This window comes from Asterias rubens, chromosome 15 (assembly GCF_902459465.1).
Source record: "Asterias rubens chromosome 15, eAstRub1.3, whole genome shotgun sequence".
Lineage (NCBI taxonomy): Eukaryota > Metazoa > Echinodermata > Asteroidea > Forcipulatida > Asteriidae > Asterias > Asterias rubens.
In genome coordinates this window covers 8702477-8718558 of record NC_047076.1, presented here as the reverse complement: position 1 = coordinate 8718558, position 16082 = coordinate 8702477, and the positions used below count along the sequence as shown (strand labels likewise).

The window sequence follows — 16082 nt, the reverse complement described above, 5'->3', positions numbered from 1 at the left end:
TACTTCAGAGGGAGCCGTTTCTCACAATGTTTTATACTATCAACAGCTCCCCATTACTCGTTACCAAGTAAGTTTTTATGCTAATAATTATTTTGAGTAATTACCAATAGTGTCCACTGCCTTTAACATCAAAACTATTCACTAAAAATTAACTACTGTTTCTTACAGTTTGTTCCAATGTTTGTTGACATCTGCTGCGGAATTGTTGAAGATATTGGTACGGACATCGTTGGCATATACCGGGTACCAGGGAACACGGCTGGTGTGACGTATCTACAGGACGAGCTCAAAGGAGGACCTGAAGAAGCCAACTTTGGTGATAGTGTGAGTTTCTCTCTCAAAGTTTTTTTTATTCACAGTTTTTGGGGTGCTTTATTAAAAAGAAAACAAGTTTTCAAAATAACAGATTTTTGTATATAGAAAATGTGTGATTTTAATTATTTACATTTTTATAATAATAATATTAATAACAAGTTCTTATATAGTGCATTTTTACAAAAAAAAATTCAGTGGCTTTATTAGTGCCCAGCCGTCAATTTCACCAAACTCTTCCTAACTTAGGATTAATCTTAGGACTTAGGACTGGTTCAGTTCCGTATCCAAATACGTAGGACGCATTGAGCCCATCCTAAGTTAGGAGGAGGTTACTCATCCTAACTCGAGTTAGGATTAATGCTAGCGTTTGCAAAATTGGCTGCTGGTCACTAGGCTAGTAACATTTCTTGAATCCCTATTGACTCCCTAATAATGCAACCTAAGCCTGCCATGGCACTCTGATATTCCCTAATAATGCAACCTAAGCCTGCCATGGCACTCTGATACTCCCTAATAATGCAACCTAAGCCTGCCATGGCACTCTGATACTCCCTAATAATGCAACCTAAGCCTGCCATGGCACTCTGATACTCCCTAATAATGCAACCTAAGCCTGCCATGGCACTCTGATACTCCCTAATAATGCAACCTAAGCCTGCCATGGCACTCTGATACTCCCTAATAATGCAACCTAAGCCTGCCATGGCACTCTGATACTCCCTAATAATGCAACCTAAGCCTGCCATGGCACTCTGATACTCCCTAATAATGCAACCTAAGCCTGCCATGGCACTCTGATACTCCCTAATAATGCAACCTAAGCCTGCCATGGCACTCTGATACTCCCTAATAATGCAACCTAAGCCTGCCATGGCACTCTGATACTCCCTAATAATGCAACCTAAGCCTGCCATGGCACTCTGATACTCCCTAATAATGCAACCTAAGCCTGCCATGGCACTCTGATACTCCCTAACAATGCAACCTAAGCCTGCCATGGCACTCTGATACTCCCTAATAATGCAACCTAAGCCTGCCATGGCACTCTGATACTCCCTAATAATGCAACCTAAGCCTGCCATGGCACTCTGATACTCCCTAATAATGCAACCTAAGCCTGCCATGGCACTCTGATACTCCCTAATAATGCAACCTAAGCCTGCCATGGCACTCTGATACTCCCTAATAATGCAACCTAAGCCTGCCATGGCACTCTGATACTCCCTAATAATGCAACCTAAGCCTGCCATGGCACTCTGATACTCCCTAATAATGCAACCTAAGCCTGCCATGGCACTCTGATACTCCCTAATAATGCAACCTAAGCCTGCCATGGCACTCTGATACTCCCTAATAATGCAACCTAAGCCTGCCATGGCACTCTGATACTCCCTAATAATGCAACCTAAGCCTGCCATGGCACTCTGATACTCCCTAATAATGCAACCTAAGCCTGCCATGGCACTCTGATACTCCCTAATAATGCAACCTAAGCCTGCCATGGCACTCTGATACTCCCTAATAATGCAACCTAAGCCTGCCATTGCACTCTGATACTCCCTAATAATCAACCTAAGCCTGCCATGGCACTCTGATACTCCCTAATAATGCAACCTAAGCCTGCCATGGCACTCTGATACTCCCTAATAATACAACCTAAGCCTGCCATGGCACTCTGATACTCCCTAATAATGCAACCTAAGCCTGCCATGGCACTCTGATACTCCCTAATAATGCAGCCTAAGCCTGCCATTGCACTCTGATACTCCCTAATAATGCAACCTAAGCCTGCCACGGCACTCTGATACTCCCTAATAATGCAACCTAAGCCTGCCATGGCACTCTGACACTCCCTAATAATGCAACCTAAGCCTGCCATGGCACTCTGATACTCCCTAATAATGCAACCTAAGCCTGCCATGACACTCTGATACTCCCTAATAATGCAACCTAAGCCTGCCATGGCACTCTGATACTCCCTAATAATGCAACCTAAGCCTGCCATGGCACTCTGATACTCCCTAATAATGCAACCTAAGCCTGCCATGGCACTCTGATACTCCCTAATAATGCAACCTAAGCCTGCCATTGCACTCTGATACTCCCTAATAATCAACCTAAGCCTGCCATGGCACTCTGATACTCCCTAATAATGCAACCTAAGCCTGCCATGGCACTCTGATACTCCCTAATAATACAACCTAAGCCTGCCATGGCACTCTGATACTCCCTAATAATGCAACCTAAGCCTGCCATGGCACTCTGATACTTCCTAATAATGCAGCCTAAGCCTGCCATTGCACTCTGATACTCCCTAATAATGCAACCTAAGCCTGCCACGGCACTCTGATACTCCCTAATAATGCAACCTAAGCCTGCCATGGCACTCTGACACTCCCTAATAATGCAACCTAAGCCTGCCATGGCACTCTGATACTCCCTAATAATGCAACCTAAGCCTGCCATGGCACTCTGATACTCCCTAATAATGCAACCTAAGCCTGCCATGGCACTCTGATACTCCCTAATAATGCAACCTAAGCCTGCCATGGCACTCTGATACTCCCTAATAATGCAACCTAAGCCTGCCATGGCACTCTGATACTCCCTAATAATGCAACCTAAGCCTGCCATGGCACTCTGATACTCCCTAATAATGCAACCTAAGCCTGCCATGGCACTCTGATACTCCCTAATAATGCAACCTAAGCCTGCCATGGCACTCTGATACTCCCTAATAATGCAACCTAAGCCTGCCATGGCACTCTGATACTCCCTAATAATGCAACCTAAGCCTGCCATGGCACTCTGATACTCCCTAATAATGCAACCTAAGCCTGCCATGGCACTCTGATACTCCCTAATAATGCAACCTAAGCCTGCCATGGCACTCTGATACTCCCTAATAATGCAACCTAAGCCTGCCATGGCACTCTGATACTCCCTAATAATACAACCTAAGCCTGCCATGGCACTCTGATACTCCCTAATAATGCAACCTAAGCCTGCCATGGCACTCTGATACTCCCTAATAATGCAACCTAAGCCTGCCATGGCACTCTGACACTCCCTAATAATGCAACCTAAGCCTGCCATGGCACTCTGATACTCCCTAATAATGCAACCTAAGCCTGCCATGGCACTCTGATACTCCCTAATAATGCAACCTAAGCCTGCCATGGCACTCTGATACTCCCTAATAATGCAACCTAAGCCTGCCATGGCACTCTGATACTCCCTAATAATGCAACCTAAGCCTGCCATGGCACTCTGATACTCCCTAATAATGCAACCTAAGCCTGGCATGGCACTCTGATACTCCCTAATAATGCAACCTAAGCCTGCCATGGCACTCTGATACTCCCTAATAATGCAACCTAAGCCTGCCATGGCACTCTGATACTCCCTAATAATGCAACCTAAGCCTGCCATGGCACTCTGATACTCCCTAATAATGCAACCTAAGCCTGCCATGGCACTCTGATACTCCCTAATAATGCAACCTAAGCCTGCCATGGCACTCTGATACTCCCTAATAATGCAACCTAAGCCTGCCATGGCACTATGATACTCCCTAATAATGCAACCTAAGCCTGCCATGGCACTCTGATACTCCCTAATAATGCAACCTAAGCCTGCCATGGCACTCTGATACTCCCTAATAATGCAACCTAAGCCTGCCATGGCACTCTGATACTCCCTAATAATGCAACCTAAGCCTGCCATGGCACTCTGATACTCCCTAATAATGCAACCTAAGCCTGCCATTGCACTCTGATACTCCCTAATAATGCAACTTAAGCCTGCCATGGCACTCTGATACTCCCTAATAATGCAACCTAAGCCTGCCATGGCACTCTGATACTCCCTAATAATGCAACCTAAGCCTGCCATGGCACTCTGAAGGCCTTTTCAACCACACTATCAATCTCTATCCTTGCAAGAACCCATTTATACCCGTGGTTAGTTCGTGCAGGTGACAGGACAGCTAGGCTGCAAAAGTAGTATACAGATACTTCATGAATAATTCATCATCTTTATGAATATTTATAGATGTGAGATGACAATGTTTTGGATGCGTATTAGCCTGCAGACTGCATACAATTAATATCTCACATGTCAATGAATATTTCAAGATATTCTGAGATGTCAATGTTTCGCATGCCAATCAATATGCAGACACCCACAATAAGTTTCTCACCTCATGAATATTCATAGAGATTAAGGGATTTAAATATGTTTTATTTAAGTCAATAAGCTGACAGTCCAGGAATAATTTTTTTTTATCTAGAGACTGTGAGATGTCACTGTTTAAGATGCAAATCAATATGCAGACAGCCCACAGTTGGTTTATCAATATTTATAGAGATTTGGGCCAACTATTTTTATCAGTCAAAATGCAGACTAATAATAATAATAATTGAATAATTTTGTCTTCTAATGAATATTTATAGAGGTGGCGAGACGTGAACGTCGTCAGCAGTCTCCTCAAGATGTTTTTCCGTAAACTCCCCAACCCGATGGTCCCCAAAGATCAGTACACAGACTTCATCGAGGCCAATCGTTGCAAGGACCCGGCTCAGCGTATGTGGGCCCTAAGACGCCAGATCCAGAACCTATCGGACCATCACTACGAGACATTCAAGTTCCTGGCAAACCACTTGCGAACGTTGTCGCTGAACTCTGATGTGAATAAGATGGAGGTAGGACAAAATATCCCAGAGCATTTGTGACTTAAAGTATATTGCTAAGCTTACAACAACAAAAACAAAACAGATAACTTTCTATAATCTAAAGCAAATGTTACATCTATGAAATAGTTACGGTAACCCACTGCTAATATACAGGGCTCAAACTGGCCTCTTGTCAACAAGCATGCTTGGTGGTCAAGTATTTAAATATTCACTCTAGAATGGCAAAGGTCATGGGTTTAAATTTCACTGGAGTAATTTTTTTCTCACAGGACTTGGATAAGCGATAGGTTTACAGTTCTTGTCAGCAGTCACTTGTCAGTGAAGCATTAAAAATAATAATAATAATAATAATAGTAAAATTTACAAAATATTGCACAAAACAAACTTGGAGAAAAGATTTTTGTCATTCAATCAATTTTAATTCATTCATTGGCTGGTAACCTGTTCTTGATGAAATTTGCAAGTTTTTGTCGGATTTTTTATCAAAGCATTGTTCATTTTTTCTCCCCGTAGGTCCGCAATCTTGCCATAGTCTTTGGACCTACCCTTGTCCGCTCTAGCGACAACAGCATGGTTACTATGGTGACGGACATGTCTGACCAATGCTGCATCATCGAGAGTATCATCCAGCACTGTGATTGGTTCTTCAACGAGGCTGTGGAGAGCCAACAGGACGTACCGATCTCCGCCATGCCAGAGACGGAGGTGATGTCATCGGATGCAAGTGAGCTTCTGTCCAAGGCTCGAAAGGATGATCAATCAGGTAGGTGTGGCCTAAAGAGAGTTAGGTCTTGTCCGAATTGGCAACTCAGCTAGGGCTGCAGCTAGATTTCCATGCCATTGTGCAATGAGATATAGGATGTCCTTAGCAACACCCTTAGCTGTAGCTTTGGCGTGTCATGACCGAGCACCGGATTCAAGCTCTGGTGTTTGATCAACAGAGTGTGGGGGATCGAATCCCAGTCGTGATGACACTTGCTGCGTAAAATTGGGTAGGTAGTGCTTTCTGCTCTACTGGCCAGGCTTCAGATTGATGTTACCCAAGCCTACATCCGTATTAACTGCAAAAGGGGTAACCCTGTTTCAGCCCTAGGAGTAGGTGGCAACTGCCTCTGGAATAAAGTAATTGTAGCCCACACCTTGAAGTGGCCGTCAGGCCTTGTGTGTCTGGCGACGTGCATACAAAAAAATGTAAAGCTGTAAACACCAATTTGGAAACGGCCATATCTTACAAACCAACGCCTCCTTAGCTCCGCCCTCGTTAGATAAAAAAATATTTCCTAGGACCACCTCCACGAAAGAAATCTAGTCAAACCTACCGGATTCTTTCTAATCCTCTTTCCTACATACCTATCTTAACCAGGGATGAGAAATTTCAGACTTTGAACTGATATTTCAAACTTTTTAAGTTGGCCCAGTGAAGAAAATCAGTAAATTCTTCCACATAAAGAAATCCTGCTCCTTGATCTACTTTTCTAGTGCTGAGGACACCGTTCCTTAAAGCTCTGTGAAATCTAAACTATAGGGGTTACAAAAGGTGGAAATGCCACCATTTCAACATACCTCCTAATTAATGTGAACTCTATCTTTCAGACTCTTTTGTCAGCAATGACTCTAACCCCTGCTAAAGTTACTTGAAATCCAACCCTACAAATCTTCTTCTCAACCGTACAAACCACCCCCCCCCCCCCCAAGAGCCCCATCCTAGTGTCTTCAGCCTACCAATACTTGGTATTTTCCTTGTAAGCGACTGCTGTCGAGTACGTTTTTGGTATAAAAAAAAAACATTCCTATAGGCACACGCAGGGCAGGACTCAAATTTGTACAATGTATCACAGTCCCGAGGGAGGTGATTTTAACGTCGGACCTGTAAACATGTGACTGGCTTGTCTGGCTGGCTTGTGTTTTTCATTTGAGTAACAATACTTCACTGTGTAATAATAAAAACAAATTGTGTACCAGTTTTGGTAATTTTCAGTTCCATAAATGTCTTTCGGTTCCATTGAGTAATGATGTATACTTAATAACAGTAAAGACAAAATGAGACCAAACCTCCAAAACATGCCTTAGTGAACCAGTTAAACATGTTAGATGCAACAGTGTCCAGGTGTAAGGAAATTGTTTTCTTTCACTTTTTTTCTGGTCTTGTAAGAACATTTCTGGTCGAGTAAACAGTCATGTGGATTTTCCCTTCAAATTTGTTATCCCTGAAGTCCCGCAATCCATTGAACCCCTGGATTGTTTCATTGTGCTGAAAATATAGGAGCACTCCTACAAGAGTTATGGTCATGAGTATACTTATCAGATGCAATTAGAATGCTTCTACCGTTTGGACTTTTGAGACGCTCGCTAAAATATCCCTGTATAAAAGCATTGATGTTTTTTTGTTTCCACTCTGTAGGCGAATCAGGAAGTGACTCCTCCAAGGGAAAGGACATCAATCCCAGAGACTTAATGTCATCTGTCATCTCTGCCGCCAACCGCAAACTGAAAGGACGATCCACCAAGAAGCCGCTGCTGAGCGCAGAGGAAAGCGACGGAGCCGAGTACGGATTCCTTGGGAAAGGTGGCGAGGTGGAACTCAAGGTTCGAGCCATCAGGAATCAGACTACGGACAAAGTGGGCGAGGAAGAGGATGATGTGTTACATCCTGTGGAGCGACAGAGGAGCACCGTCAAGGTCATACTTAGGAGGGACTCCCACAGCTCTGTTGAGACCCACTCAAATGTAGACAGTGAGGTCAACTACTCGGATATGGAGACCCACTCCCACACTTACAACAGGCCAAGAGAAAAACACCCTTCTCCGAGGGGTTTTTACAACACGGTTGACCCATCGAGGGGACGTACAATATCGGCTTCTTCGGAATCTAGCATGCAGACTTCCTCTCAAGGGGCCAGCGGGCAAGGAGCAACTGGCCGAAGCAGTAGCCGGAAAACTGTTCTGAAACCGGATAAAGATTGGAAGTCTGAGTTTGCGCGAGAGAGGCAGCGAATTGAAAAAGAGCACCAGAAGGCTCTGCGGGACTATGAGAAGGAGGACGCCATGAATGTGGAGGAACTCTATCGGTCAAGAGACTACCTCCGAGAGATATCAGCGGTCTCCAGCAAAATTGCCAACTTCGCCTCGCAGAAGTTCACAGATGAGGAGGCCGGGGGCAGCAGACGGACTAGACGGTCGATGGACACTGAGTCGATACTCTCAGACTTTTCCACAGCATCTTCAAACAATAACAACACACTGCATGCTGCAAGGTCCGATCCTGTCTTCAACACAAAATTAGAGATCCGAGAATCCCCGTCGGAAAGTGAGAGTGATTTTGTTCAAACATTAAAAGCCACCTTTGATGAGCGCCTGCAGAAAGTCATGCACCAAGAGAACGAGGAGGATCGTTTCTCAGACAAAAGCTCCACCTCTTCAAAAACTGCACGCAATGACAGACGTACAAATGACGGGGTATACACAGCCTCTCCTTACGCTATGCCGGATGACCAGGATGCTTACAGGGTTCGAACAGGCAGTGGGACCTACCTCCGTAATCTGAGACAAATTCCATTGAGTAGGACACCGACAGGGGCTACGACCAACAGTTCCCAGCCCCAGTCTTTAACGTCACGATTCAATGAACTGTCCATGGCCCCTCAGAGGTCAGAGGTTGAGATAATGACAACCTCGAGCCCAAACTCCACATCCTCCTCACCGACCCGCAGCTCGCAGGTGCCACCTCGTAAGAAGAATTACTATGAGGTGATTCTGACTCTAGAGAAGACCGGCCTCACAGCAGAAGAACCAACTTTAACAATCAAATCAGCCCCACCATCTGCGACAAAATCCACAGCTAGAGAATCTTCACCGAAACGAATTGTGGAGAAGCATAAAAAGCGTTCTGAAGCTGTAGCTAAGGACACGATGTCGATTAAAGAGCAACATCGAGAGAACCGACGACGACGTCACACGGTCGGGGGAGGTCGGGACACTCCGGAATACCGCAAAATCATGGAGTACAATTCAAATCAGGAGTCCTCTGCAAAGGACAATCCGCGCAAAATGAGCGCCTTTGATCGGTTAAAGCCATTTGGGAAACCGGCCATGGAGTCGCAGCCGCAGAACATGAAATCCTGGATGGACAGTGAGAGGGTTAGAACCAACAGCAGTCCGAACCTCTTAGCGTCAGTGGCCATGTCGACAGCGCCCTCCTCAAAACCCCTCTCTAAACCCAAAAGCACCTCAAACCTAGAGGGCGGAAAGAAAGTCAACCCACAAAAATTCAGCTATGTCTGAAAATGAGTGGTCAATTTCAGAGAGCTGCTTTGGAAACATTGTGGGTTACCAGCCAAGAATGTGTTGCTAGCTTAAATGCCATGTTATGCTAACGACCATTGACTGGTCCCCACACACCAATTCCCAACAATTGAAATTGAAAAGCAACTTGTTTCTGCTAACAGCTTAAAGTTAAGTTTTCTTTTTTTAAGATGAATGATGGATTTTGTTCATTTTTAGGATTAACGGAAAGTGGTTTCTTTTATTTGGTTTTAGTTTCTGAAGGAACAAAACGACATCGAGACGATGGTAAAATGATTTATAATTTCACTGTAAATAGTCACAAACATTAACATGTAAATACACAATTGCAAGCAAGTTTTAAAAAGTTCTGCAAGAAAAACAAATTGTACATAACGACACAAAATCTATACTAATAACACCATTCATATTGGAAAGTATTTTATCTGTAAAAAGGAAAAAGACAAAGGAGTATGTACACAGTGTAAATAGATATTAATTAATAACAAACCTTGTGTTTAGGAACATTAAAAGTTGATTTGATATGGGTTTTTTTTCTCACTTTATCTGTGAAGTGGTACATTGCATTAAGGTGGGTTTTTTAAAGTTTTTTTATAAAACAGAAAGCAGAAAATTGTAGGCACTAGCATTTTTTTAAAGACTGTTTAAAGACACTATTGGTGTGAACCAGTGTTCTCACTTGCTGTATCTCAACATATGCATAAAATAACAAACCTGTGAAAATTTGAGCTTGATTGGTCATCGTCGGAGATAACTATGTAAGAAAAAACACCCATGTCACACAAAGTTGTGTGCTTCCAGATGCTTGATTTCGAGACCTCAAATTCTTAATCTGAGGTCTCGAAATCAAATTCGTGGAAAATTACTTCTTTCTCAAAAACTATGTCACTTCAGAGGGAGCCATTTCTCACAATGTTTTGTACTATCAACCTCTCCCCATTACTCGTTACCAAGTGAGGTCTTATGCTAATAACAATTTTGAGTAATTACCAATGGTGTCCACTGTCTTTAAAGTGCATTTTACAGCACTTTTGGCTAGTTGTTTGCTCCACCGATCATCATTGTTCGGGGCCCATCAAATGTCTTCTTCATTTACAAATCTTTAACAAAGGTATTTTTTTTAATTTATTTTGTATGTCTTTTGTATTGCCCTATTTCATCAATGAAGTGAAAAAGAAAATTTGAATCAGTTACCAATCATATTAACAACATTTTGTAGAATAACATTCATTTTTTACAAATAAGTTGATTTTTGTTTGATTGTTTGTTTGTTTGTTTGTAACAAGCTCAACTTCTTCGTAAAAGAATGAGGGCGCTATTTATGGTAATACGCGGTGTGAGTTTTCCTGGTGATTCAAGTAGCTACGGTGCTAACAATATGCCGTGAAGTGATTTGAAGACGTCAACATTTACTTTTGTAATATTTTACTGAAGGTTTTCCCTGCCTTTTTTAACAAAAAAACATTCATTTGAACACCTGGCTCATTCAATTTCATTTCAAAATGAATGCTGTCTTGGATCAGCATTCAAAAGGAGTAATGCAATTTCACCAGTTTAGTATTCACTGGGCAAGATTTTTCAATTTCACTAGGCCGCAAGATTCAATCAATTTTGTATAAGCCAGAACCAAGAGCTAGTCAACCATTCAATGGACCCTTTTCATGAAATATGTAAATTATACAAAGCGCGTGCGCACTTACATTTTGGTTGGCAAAAATGAGGAAAAACATCGCGCTGTTTTGTACACGGCTAATGGGTGCATGATGCTGACGCGATTGTTGTGCATCTGCTTATAGTGCACAACTCTATGGCGTTTGCCAACCAACTGCGTCTGTATGCATGCGTCAATGTAAATAACATGTTTCATAAAAAGGGTCCATTTCATCAAGTGTAAATTCGATGGCGAGCTTAACGTAAGAATGGTCAAAAATTAGTCTTGAATGACTCTGAAATGTTTACAATGACTGAACGAATCTGAATGAGAAAAACATAATCATGTGTGAACGAAATTGAATGCATTAATAGCTAAAAAGAAACCATAGTTTGAGCAGATTATGGGACAGTGTGGGATGTGAATGCATGTTGATGGAATTGAATAACTTTTTGGTGAAATTGGCTTGGAAAACCTATACTATCACATTTCTTAATCTGAAAACAATATATATTTTGTAATTTGAACAATGTAGGTTGACATCTTGAGCTCTGTATACACACAAATGCATGAGAGCCAAAACGAGGCTTGATCCTCTAATGAGTCTGGTGCCTGTATTAGACAATCATTTAACCGTGAGTTTGTAATAGCTTTAAAAGGAAACCACACCAAGACATGGTCACCTTGAAGAGTTCAACAATTCCATGCAAACCTTGACTTGGACTACTGTACCAAAAAAAAATCAACATTTCCATTTTACAATTCCATAAGATATTGCCACCCCAAAATTTGATGAAATACAAATATTCTTGCTTGTTTTGTATACCAATGATTTGTTTACTAAGCAGAAAAAAACACCTTTAATATGTTTTGATTTTTTTTTTGTCACCATCCTATTCAGTTTTTCCAATAACCAAAACATTTCAAAGCTCCAGTAGTTTTATGACGCACTGTAGCAAAGAAGGTGCACGCGCGTCACACGCGGCGACTGATGCCACGCTCACCATGTTGGTGGTCAATAGGTTTACGTGTAATCTCTGAAAAACACGTGTTGACAAAATGGCGCATCCAAGATTATTCTGATGATGACGTCAGGTGAATTGGGTCAGTAGACAAAATTGTGAACACCACCCCCCTTTTCCATACCATTTAATCCTATCTATAGTAGTAGTCACTTCCCTTCATACCAACATATCTTAACACTCCAATTTAAGTCGGTCTTGATCATTTAAAAAAAAAATTCTGAACCACAATTGTTTTGGTGCAAACATAAAGGAAAATGTTTTTATGTTCTTATAAATAACAGTTTGATACATTTTTTTATAGTTCTTTTTGAAACACATTTCTGATGGATTTTTATTAATATTATTTGTGTATTGAAATACTGCCCTTTGTAAAAAAAAAAAAAAAAAAAAAAAGGAAACAAGAACAAACCAAGTTTTATCTTTCCTTTTTTTTATTTATGGGATTCTTATTTTCTTTCTTTCAAGGATTCAAATACAATTTGAACTGATAATGCAGTTTGTATAAAGATGTTGTCTTGTTTGCATTGTTTTGACTGGTTTTTGACTATGAAAGACATTTAAACTTTTGACTTGAAATTTGTCCTGAAGCACAAATCTTTTATTCTCCCAGTTGCAATAATTGTAACCCTAGGTCCTCCTGATGGCCGAAACCACAAAGTTTCGACAAACCACAAGTTAAAAGTTGGCAAATTTTGTTACCTTTTAAAAAAAATTAAATACTGTACCAATTTGGTACATTTAAAATGTACGGGAAAAACGAGAGGAAAAAAATGCAAAATTTTAACTTGTGGTCCATCATAGTGACCAAGCCCTGTGTTTTCCACAGCTAATATAACCATCGTTATTGAAGTACTTCAAGAGAAACTTCAAGAGAAACCTCAAGAGAAAAAAAAGTCTACAGGCAACTGAGGTCGGATTCGAACCCTGGACCTCCAGCTATGATACACTGTATGCATTATACTAGGCCGTTGAAAGAATGTTATATATATATATATCCATCGGTGCAAAAAAAAAACGCCAGAATTTAACATTAAATATAATTTTGGGTGTTATTCATGAAATAAAACTTATTACTTAGTTTAATTCTTTCTTACTTTTTAAACACGGTTAATGTTCTTCATGCTGATAATGATTTGGTAACTCGTTATTAATTCAATTACTGGAGAGAGTGGTCCCTTGCTACTGTAAATTATTTATTTATTTTTCTACAAAAGGAAAAGAAAGTTGTTTACACCTTACGACAGAGAAAATTGGTGCGTCATTTTAAAATGAATGCGTAACAACTTATAAGATTTGATATTTTGCATGGGAGTACGGTGAAGTGAAGTTTCACTCACTATACCATACAAAAAATTAATAATTTATGAGCTTATCAAGAGAAGAACTTTTTAAGTTGAAGCAAAAGAAGCTGTAAGAGAATTGATTAAACTGAACTGAATGCGCCGCAAAATAAATACTTTGTGTTAAGAAGTTATTTCTATACTGCATGGAGCATTTGGATGTTTAATTTATTCACAATATTATGTAAAAAGAAAAGCGAACAAAAATGACATCATGCAAATTTGTATACCATTTACAGCTATTTAATGATAATGTATGTAATAAATTGTAATACATTTGAGTTTAGACGGAAGAAAAGCAATAAAAAAATGATTATCAGGTAAGAAATACATGTACATTCATTTTAGGGTCAGCCCCTGTTTCATAAAGACTGTTGGCACAACATTTTGCTGAGCTCTGAAAAAAAGTAGCTTAGCAGAAATCGGTTGCCAACTGACATGTCATTAGGATGTCACTGTTGCAACTGGTGCCCTGCTCAATTTGCTATACGCCTCTCTTAATATTTATGCATGAGGTACGTCACAATGCTAATCCAAAACGAGGCGATGGGCGCAGCCACTGCAAGTGGTGGCAGACTTGTGCCCACAGCCTCATATTGGGTAAGAATTATGACATCATGCATAAATATTAAGAGAGGCGAATTATGCAGTGATATGTGCTTAGCAGCTTTATGCGATAAGGGTCTATTTCACTTGAGGCAATTTACAAGCAATCGGTTCCAGAGAGAGTTAAACAATATTAATTATCATTTTTGTGTGGATTTTAAGGGCCTAGTCACCTGAGGCAACTTTACAGCAGCTTGGAGGCAACCAACTGCAGTGCATGCTTCAAGACCACTTCGGTAGCACATAGTAATTTTTCGAACATCGTCTTTTTGGCATTTCACTGAGAAAAATTAATATTTATGAAAACAATTTTTGGTGCCTGTAATTTACATACACATCAATGTGTTTGATGTATAATTGGTTAATAAAGAACATTTTTGTACCACTTCATGGCAGAAAAGAGAAACATGCATTTTAATAACGTGTACAAAAAAGGGAAACTCTAGGACTATGCATTGTACAGAACAAAGTTGTTTGTTTTTTTACTTTTTCTTATTTTTACAATGAAAAGGGCTGCACTTAAAACCCCCCCTCCCCCTACACTCCCCTATGAAAATTACTTGTAAAGAAAAATTCTAAACTAAAACTAATCAATTTTGTTTGGGGTAATATAGGTTGATATTTGGCAGAAATGGGTGGTTTTCTTGTTGATCCCAACCCAGACCTTATGAACCGTTAGGCCTATTTAATTTGGATACACACCACGATCTGGGCCCAATTTCAAGAGCTGCTAAGCACAATAATTTGCTAAGCATAAAATTCCTTCCTTGATAAAAATGAGATTACCAACCAAATTTCCATTCGTTGCTATTGCTTGTTACTGGTATTCAGCTGTTGTTTGCATATCCTGAAAATCATGTGGAAATTTGGTTGGTAATTCTGTTGTTATCAAGGAAGAAATTTCATGCCAAGTAAATTTTTGTGCTTAGCAGCTCTATGAATTTGGGCCCTGCTTATTCAGATGACACTTCGATACACTAGACTTGTCTCAGCCTCTCATTTTAAACAAAGGCATGCTGTAATTGACTATAACCATGACTAGCAGAAAGTACAGCTTTGAAGAGAAGAACTTGAGCTTTTTGCTAAGCAGATCTGGGGACCAGCAGAACACAATGCACATAATGTGACAGTTTGGATGGTAACCTTTAGCTATACTATGGTACTTACTAATCAGGCTTAGTGTACATGTACCTGTAAAATAATATGTACCCGCCGCATGCACAGTATATCACCTTTACACTGCTTAGCAATTAACATTTTTGCTAAGTGTAAGAAATTAAACTTGCAGTGTCATTAATGTTCCCTCAATTAAATTGTGATAAAAAAAAATTCCATGTTATTTTATATAAGCGCGACTAAAAGAATAATTTTTTAAAACATTTATTCTGGAATTTCATTTTCCAAGCACACACAAGCAATTATGGGGCGCCGTTTGTCCATTAATTGTTTGACACTTTTAAAGCATGTTTTTACCATGGTTTACAGCAATAGGAGACTTTCCAACGCTAGGCGGCAGCAGACATACCGGGTAAATTTCCATTGTTTACGTAGTTCTGAACATGCGCATAATTCTGAGAACAATGGATTTACCCGGTAAGTCTGCTGCCCTCTATCGTCCCAGAAAGTCTCCCATTAGATGTAAACCATAGAAACTGTTGCCAAATCCTGTTATGGTTTACATACCAGTAAAGTATTTGTTGTGTATAAGTTTATGGTTTACAAACCATGAACATACAAAAAACATTTACAAATCGTGGTTCATAAACCAAGAAAATTTACGCATCTTAAAAACATGGTTAATAAACCATAAAAACTGAAGCATCAAATTCATGGTTTACAAATCATGGTTTATAAACCATGAAAATTGAGACATCTAAAAAACATGGATTATAAACCATGAAAATTGAAGAATAAAAATCGTGGTTTACAAATCATGGTTTATAAACCATAACAAATGAACCATAAAATCATGATTTGTGACCATGGTTTATAAACCATGAAAATCGAGACTTCTTAAAAAACATGGTTTATAAACCATGAAAATTAACACATCTCAAAAACGTTGTTTGTAAACCATAAAAAAATGTGCACTTACAAATCATGGTTTACAAACCATAAAAAATGTGCACTCACAAATCATGGTTTACAA

The 16082-nt window shown here is 40.2% G+C and overlaps 1 protein-coding gene across 3 annotated transcripts in view; it reads left to right on the top strand.

The window, feature by feature from the left end:
- Positions 1-9960, top strand: part of LOC117299906 (rho GTPase-activating protein 21-like) — a 75782-nt gene extending 65822 nt beyond the window's left edge. For all 3 annotated transcript variants that reach the window (XM_033783499.1, XM_033783498.1, XM_033783497.1), the window contains 4 exons: positions 169-324; positions 4770-5018; positions 5523-5772; positions 7411-9960. In XM_033783499.1, the coding sequence (XP_033639390.1) occupies positions 169-324; positions 4770-5018; positions 5523-5772; positions 7411-9290 (2535 nt within the window). In that variant the 3' untranslated portion in view covers positions 9291-9960. The remainder of the gene's footprint in view (positions 1-168; positions 325-4769; positions 5019-5522; positions 5773-7410) is intronic.
- Positions 9961-16082: the final 6122 nt, after the last annotated feature.